This window comes from Hipposideros armiger, unplaced genomic scaffold, assembly GCF_001890085.2.
Source record: "Hipposideros armiger isolate ML-2016 unplaced genomic scaffold, ASM189008v1 scaffold_736, whole genome shotgun sequence".
In the NCBI taxonomy this organism is placed as follows: Eukaryota; Metazoa; Chordata; class Mammalia; order Chiroptera; family Hipposideridae; genus Hipposideros; species Hipposideros armiger.
Genome location: NW_017732086.1, coordinates 559,240 through 566,848, shown reverse-complemented (window position 1 = coordinate 566,848; position 7,609 = coordinate 559,240). Strand labels below are relative to the sequence as shown.

Below are 7,609 nucleotides of genomic sequence, written 5' to 3'. Positions count from 1 at the left end.
ATGATCTCACTTACATGTGGAATCTAAAGAACTGAATGAACGAGCAAAGTAAACAGAAATAGTCTCAGAGATATAGAGGAAAAACTGATGGTTGCTAGTTGGGAGGGGGGTGGGGATGAGGGAGAAGGGGAAGGGATTAGACAGCATAAATTGGTAACTACAATACTGCCACAGGGATATGAAAGACAGTTTGGGGAATATAATCAGATATGCTGTAAATATTTTGTAGGGTGTCAGGTGGATTCAAGTCTTGTTAGGGAGACTACTTAATGGATGGTGTAGAGGCCTGACCACTGCACTGTACACCTGAAGCTGAAGTTGAATAATATTGTATGTCAACTATAATTGAATATATATATATATATATATATATATATATATATATATATAGAGAGAGAGAGAGAGAGAGAGAGAGAGAGAGAGAGAGTCATGGGATGTGGAGTATAGCGTGGGGAGTGGAGTCAATGGAATTGTAATACATATGTATGATGTTGGGGGGGCAGTGGATTGGGGGAGAGGGGTTGTCACTTTCTGAGGGGTGAAAAGTATAACTATTACACTGTTTTGTACACTTGAAACTAATAAATTTTTTAAAATGCAGATTCAGACTCCATTGGTCTGGGGTGAAGACTCCAGATGGTCCCTTTCTGATAAGCTCCCAGGAGACACCAATGCTGCTGGTCCCAGGACCACACTTTGAGTGTGAGGGTGGAAAGTTAAGACCTACAAGAGTCAAGAGAAGCTGATGGCTGGAACAGCTGGTAGAGACCTCCCACAGCACGTGGGTGAGCTTGAAAGGAGAGGCAGAAATGTATTTGACACATTGGAATTCCAATGGGATTCCGTGAACAGGCAGTTAGTATCATGGTCTTGATAGTGATAACAATTAATATAGGAGAGTGGTAAAAGATAAGGCTACAAGAAGTAAAGGTCAGCTGTGGAGGACTTTGACCAGTAAAGACTTCAGTTTCAATTGTATTTTGTAGATAAGAGTGAACTACTCATTCTTTTTTTTTTTTTATTGAGGTGAAATCCACATAACATACAATTAACTATTTTAAATGTTGTACAATCACCACCTCTATTTAGTCCTAAAATTTTTCATCACCCTACAAGGAAACCCTATATCTGTTAAGAAGTCATTCCCCGTTCTGCCCTCCTCCCAACCCCCGGCAACCGTCCATCTGCTTTCTGTCTCTGAATTTACCTATTCTAGAGATTCTATGTAAATAGAATCATTCAATATTATGACCTTTTGTGTCTGGCTTCTTTCTCTTCGCATAATGTTTTTGAGTTTCATCCAATTTGGAACATGTATTGGTACTTTATTCCTTTTCATGTCTGGATAATATTCCGTTATATGAATACATCACATTTCTTTTTCCATTCATCTGCTGATAGAACTTGGTTTTTTTTCATCTTCTGGGTATTGTGAGTAGTGCTGCTATGAACACTGGGGTATAAGTATTTGTTTTGAGTATCTACTTTCAATTCTTTTGGGTCTATACCCAGGAATTGCTGAGTCATATGGTAACTCAGTGTTTGAAGAACCCCCAAACTGTTTTCCACAGTGGCTGCACCATTTTACATTTCCACCAGCAATGTGCAAGAATTCCAATTTCTCCACATCGCCAACAGTTATTATTTTCCAGTTTTTAAAATTATTATTATATCTATCCTAGTAGGTGTTAAGTGGTGTGTCACTGTGGGTTTGATTAGCACTTCCTTAATGGCATCTTTTTGTGTGCTTATTGGTAATTGGTATATCTTTTATGGAGAAATGTCTATTCAAATCCTTTGCCCATTTTATACTTGGGTTATCTTTTTGAGTTGTAGAGTTCTTTATATATTCTGGATACTAAACCCTTATCAGATATACGATTAACAAATATTTTTCCCATTCTGTAGGTTGTCTTTTCAGTTCCTTAATAATGTCTTTTGATGCACAATAGTTTTCAATTTTGACGGTCTAATTTATCTATCAATTTTCAGTGTTGTTGCTCATGCTTTCAGTGTTATATCTAAGAATCCATTACCAAATCTAGGTCATGAAAATTTACCCTTATGTTTTCTTCCAAGATTTTTATAGTTTTAGTTATATTTAGGTAGTTGATCCATTTTGAGCCAGTTTTTATATATGGTGTGTGGCATGGGTCCAAGTTCATCTGAACCATTAACTTTTGTTTGTTTGGGCTCTTACATTTTTTTCGTAAGAGAAATGACAGGCAAGGAGCTGCAGTAGTTCTCTACCATGGCTGCTTTAGGGTCACCTGAGGAGCTTTTAAACCTCCTAATGCCCCAGCTGCACCTCAGAACAAGTCTATCATCGTCTCTGAAGGTGGGCCCAGGCAACAGTAATTTTTAAAGCTCACCAAGTCATTTCATTGGGTAATCCTGAACTAGGGTCCAATGACCAGCCAGCATGGTTTTCCTGGGCCTGAGGGTTTCCTGGGACATGCGATTTTCAATGCTAAGACCAGGAAAGTCCTGGGCAACCCAAGACAAGCTGGCCACCCTACTGATGGTGCTTGAGTCTTGAACTTATTTAAATGTAGGCAGTTGATAGAACCCAGCCATGTTAAACAGCTGTGCTTTGGAACATTTGACTGTTTGACCTGGAAATGCGTGGGGATTTGGCCTCTTCGCCATCTTTGTTTTGCCCCTCTGATGGTTTCAGTAATGCTCTCTTGGTCAGAAGACATTGGAGAAATCTGTGGAAACACCTCTTCACCCATAGCCCCCAGTCTCTATTTCTTCATCTCTAGCCAACAGACCTCCACCACTGCAATAAGGGACCCAAATCAAAACCCAGAAAATCGCACCTTTACTTATTAGCAAGATTTTCTTTGCTTGAGTAAAGGCATTCCCATATGCTTTACATTAAGCCAGTGGTTCTCACGCCTAAGCATGCATTAGAATCATCTGGAGAACTTGTTAAAACACAGATCTCCAGACCTAACCCCCAGAGTTTTGGATTCTGTATGTCTGAAACAGGGCTCAATATTTGCATTTCTAACAAGTGCCCAAGTAATGCTGGAATGCTGCTCGTCTGAGGACCACACTTTGACAACCACTGCCCAAAGAGAATGAAACCACAGTATTACTATGCCATTTCTCTCCAGAATAAAGGGATTTAAAAATTCACATTGAGGCAAAAAAACAAACAAAATCCCAACACACACACACACACACACACACACACACACATACACACACACACACCACTATGCGTAGAGGTTTCCTTCTGGGGGTTTTCTGCACATAACCTTCTATTTCAATAGAACCTGCCACTCCTTAAGTTGACTGCTCGAATTTGAGCTGACGGGTGCCTGACCATGGGTATGGGGAGTTGAAAAGAAGCCAAGCTCCTTCAAGCTGAGGGCCACTCACCAAGGAGGGCACAGGCCCCATCATAAAACAGCTGGTGTCTCTGTTCTAAGGCATAAGCAAGTCACGCCTGAAGCGTCTCTCCATTGGGAGGGAAGCAACCCTGGTTCCCTTTCTTTACACTTGACTTCTTGTGTAGGATTGGCCATAGGCTGCAGCCACCCAAGGCAGCCTTCCAGGCTTCGGAAACCAAGTGTCCAGCCTTGTCATTTCTTAATGGCACGCCTAGAATGTAAGGTGATGGAAGGCTCTCGAGCAGGGCAAAGTAAAGGGAGCTGAGCGCTCTGGGTGGAAGAGTCAGCATGTGGTGAGAGACACACATACAGGGCTTTACCTCTAGCTCACCACCTCTGCTAGCAAACCCTTCCCTACCTCCCCACCTCCCCACCACAACACAAAATCTGTGACCTAGTTCAGCCTCACAGGTTGTCAAGCTCATCTCAGTCTTTGGTGCAGGAAAAGCATGTCTCACAGCTGGCTGGACCTCCCACATCTGAACCCCCCGGAGTGCTTGTTATAAACTCCAGGCCCACCCCATAACTATTGGAGCTGAATCAGAGGGAGCATAGGCTTTTACAAGGTGCCTGGTGATACTACACACACACTGGTGTATAAAAACCTCTGCACTGGAAATGAGATAACCCCAGAATTGACATTCTCCATTAACCTGAGGCCATGCATCAGGAAAGGCTCTGAAGTCAGAGGAGCAGCTGGGGTTCAAGGCAAGCGCCAGTGTCTTCGCAGAGAACAAAGGATTGAAGGCAGATGTTTGTGAAGCACCTTGAATTTCACTTTCAAAATAAAATGAAAATCAAATCAAGCTGTACAGGTTATGATGTGTGCACTCTTCTTGGATACTATTCTTAAATTAAGTTTCCTTGAGAAATAAAATGAAATGTTAGGCAATTCGGGGTCCCCAAAGCCCCTCACCTAGAGCTTTTTGTGTCTCTCGAGCTTGCAGCTTCTTAAAAACTCCCACCACCCAAATGCCCTCCCTCTTGCCTGCAGTGTGCTCCCTTCTCCTTTCCGACAAATTGACTCCTTTAGACCCTATCCAATGGAACAAAAAGATGATTTCCATCTGTCACAATACAGGATCTCACAGAGGAACATTTAAAGCAAACTACGGAAAAACACAGTACATGGATTCAAAGGCTTCTTAGGTATTCTAACTGTACCTACAAGCCCATCCACTCACCCCCAAACAGCTCTTCTTTGCTATGAGAACTAGGTTTTTTTTCTGGTGGGTTTCTCTGGTCATCACAGGTGCCTAGTCTACTGTGGCCGAGGCCGGGAGGCCACCTGGCCACCTTGAAGCCACAGGCTTGGTTCTGCAGGTAGTTTCATGCATCCCTGCGTGTTCTTCAATGACTTCCTTTGGGAAGTGCTTCCTGGGCCAATGCCCTGCCTCTGTCTTTACCAATTCCCCACTCGCTGGCGCTTGGCTTGAGTCCCATGTTGTGGTTCTACCTGGTCTTCCTGAACAGACATGGATTTGGGGTGACGTAGAAGACTGTTTGGGGCTTTATGCTCCTAGTTGCCTTTGCAAATTTAAATCCTTCTGACTCGAAATAGTAGGTTTATGGTCAATAATCCTTTCACTTATTGAAGGCAAAGATATATGTATTATAAAGTTCGGAATTGTACAACACTTGCTCTTATCTGTAAAATGAGGGGTAGAAACTACATATTTGATTTCTAATAATCCTTTCAATCCAGAACTTATCAATGATGATGATGATGATAATAATAATAATAATAACACCATTTATTGGACACGTCTGTATGCTAGGCACTATAGTTCGCACTTTGTATACACTTCAGTGGAAGCTGTTTTAGCTGACCCCCGTCTAACCAACTTGCCAGGTTAACCACACTCTCCAGGCCCTCTGTGAACTGTACCAACCAAGGCTTGTGGTGGACAGTACTAACTCTCAACTTCTGCTCCACTAGTCCTTACATGCTGTACTTGTTATTGTGACGGTGAAATTTCAATACTATAGAAACTGATGAAATATGAGTATGCAAAGAAAGTTGTTTCCACGAAAGCAAGGTTGAATGTTTTAGAAAGATTCTACAATGGGAATCTGTTAAGAAAAAAAACAGAACAAAACACACCGCCCGCCCCCCGCCCCCCCCCATCTAACAAGGTGTGGGCAGTAAAAGTTCGGGAAAAGGTTTAATAATTTGGAATGATTATTGGAATTAGAATGATTCTGCAGAAAGTGACTTTACAAGTGTCTTCCCAGATGTTGTTACATTCTCACTACATTGAAAGAAACCCAAACCAGAATTCATAGATGAGGTATTATGTGCATGGCTTATGCAAGAAAGATGACTCAAAATAACAGCAACTAGGGGGAAAGGCCATGGCCCCACATTAAAGATTGGGAAACTGTATTTTAAGGTAAAATAAAATATTTGAGGTGGGTATCGTCTTTTATAATTGTCTGCTTTAACCAACCTTTTCCATTAACTCTCTAAAATCTCTCAAATAAGAGGCCTTTTCTGGATTTCATTTAATCTTTACAATAATCTTTACAATAATCTTGAGAGGTGGGTTTAATTATGTCCAGTTTAGAGAAGGGGAAATCGGGACTAAGAGTAACATAAATCACTCACCGGAAGTTAAATAGCTAGCAGTGGCCAAGTGGAGTTCCAAACTCCAAAATCTATACTTTCCATCTCTACGTTCAAATATACACCCAGCCCCTAGGCAGTGTCCTGTGTGCTGACACACTATGTAGACACTTCAGTTGGAAGCATCGCTATCTTCCCTTCAGTCCCCTGTCATCCTAAAGCTGTTTGCTGACTTAATATAATGGTCTCTAATCCATCTATTGATTATAGATGGATCGATATAGATTGGATTGACATAATTTGTGAAAAGAAAGAAGAATTGGCTTCATGGTCAACATTGCCCACTTCAGTTTACAAAGAGAACGTCAACTCCCTCTGATATCAGCGACCCGAGTGACAGGCCAGAAAGGACTGGGGAGCCCCAGGGGACCTGGCCTTCTCCCGCTGCAGCCTGGGCTAGCCCTTACCTGCGGCCGTCCAATGGTGAGGTGCTGCGCCTGCGGCTGGAGCGCCGGTCCAGGGCGACTGGGAAGGTGGGGCTGCTATTCCCGGAGTGGTAGCCAGATGGGATGACTCGGTTCAATTTTCCTAGCCCTGAATTCCTAACACAGAAGAAAGAAAATGAGAAGGTGAAGCAGGGGGTTTGTTCAGGATAACGGGTCGGCACAGAGTGTTGGAAAGTGAAGGGGGAAAAAAATCAAAGTTTCAGTGGTATTGGGGTGGGGGAGGGAATTGTCCTCTGCTACCGACAAGATTATTCTAGGTGGGCACAAGCATCACTTTTGCTCTTTACCTCCCCAAGCTGTGCTGAGGTGTTTTCCTCCTCCCCCCTTGCTGTATTTCCCCCTTATTCTCCCCTCATTCCGAGTCTCGCCCACACTTTTCTAAAGAAACGACTGCAATTCTGAGGGTGCCTCTGCACCAAATGAAAACGGCTTTGCCCAGTACCGTTCCCCCGTGCCGCCACGAGATGGCAGCATCACTCAATGGACGGGTTCCAGGCAGCCTCCGCACAAAGCCGCTGCTATAGCGCTTCCTTCCGTAATCCTGTGAGAACTGCTTTTAATCTAAGGCTGGGACACTGTGTTCCAGGCCAAGCAGCCTCACTGTGACTGATTGGTGCACCAACAACTTGAGCTTTAACTGTTGATGCCCCTTCTGGTTCAACAAACACCACAGGTCCTGAAAGGACTGATTTAAACTCTCAACAATTTAAGTGATTTATTGGTAAAACAAAACAAACCAAAAACCAGGGTGTCATGGTACTTGCAGAACTGCCCTCATCATTCTTCCTTCCCTGGACTCTTCAACCACGTGCCTAAATCTATTTATCAGTAATTATTTATTGTCTGGTCCTGTGTTGGATAATGTGAGTAATATGTCCTAAAAGGGGAAAACAAGGTTACATTTTCAAAGTTCTAGGAGCATATTGTTATGCTAATAGATAATATTTATTGACTATTTCTATGTGCCAAACGTTGGGGTAAATAAATATTGCATAGACTATCTCATTCGATTCTTACAACAAACCTAAGGTAAGTACTCTTACCATCCCCTTTTTAAGAGTGGGGAAATTAAGGCACAGAGAGATGACCTTGCCAAAGGCCATGGATTTAATTAGCGGCAGAGTTAAAATTTAACC

At 42.6% G+C, this 7,609-nt stretch overlaps 1 protein-coding gene across 2 annotated transcripts in view; it reads right to left on the bottom strand.

Annotated features, from left to right (window-relative positions):
- The window catches only part of MRO (maestro), a 20,086-nt gene extending 13,098 nt beyond the window's left edge, over positions 1-6,988 (bottom strand). The window contains exons 1-2 of one of the 2 annotated variants that reach the window (XM_019627537.1): positions 6,916-6,988; positions 6,435-6,569 (exon numbers count right to left, since the gene is read on the bottom strand). In XM_019627537.1, the coding sequence (XP_019483082.1) occupies positions 6,435-6,569; positions 6,916-6,947 (167 nt within the window). In that variant the 5' untranslated portion in view covers positions 6,948-6,988. Of the gene's footprint in view, positions 1-6,434; positions 6,570-6,760; positions 6,859-6,915 lie in introns of those variants that run through there. The other variant, XM_019627538.1, reaches the window with a different exon arrangement.
- Between the last annotated feature and the right edge of the window lie 621 nt (positions 6,989-7,609).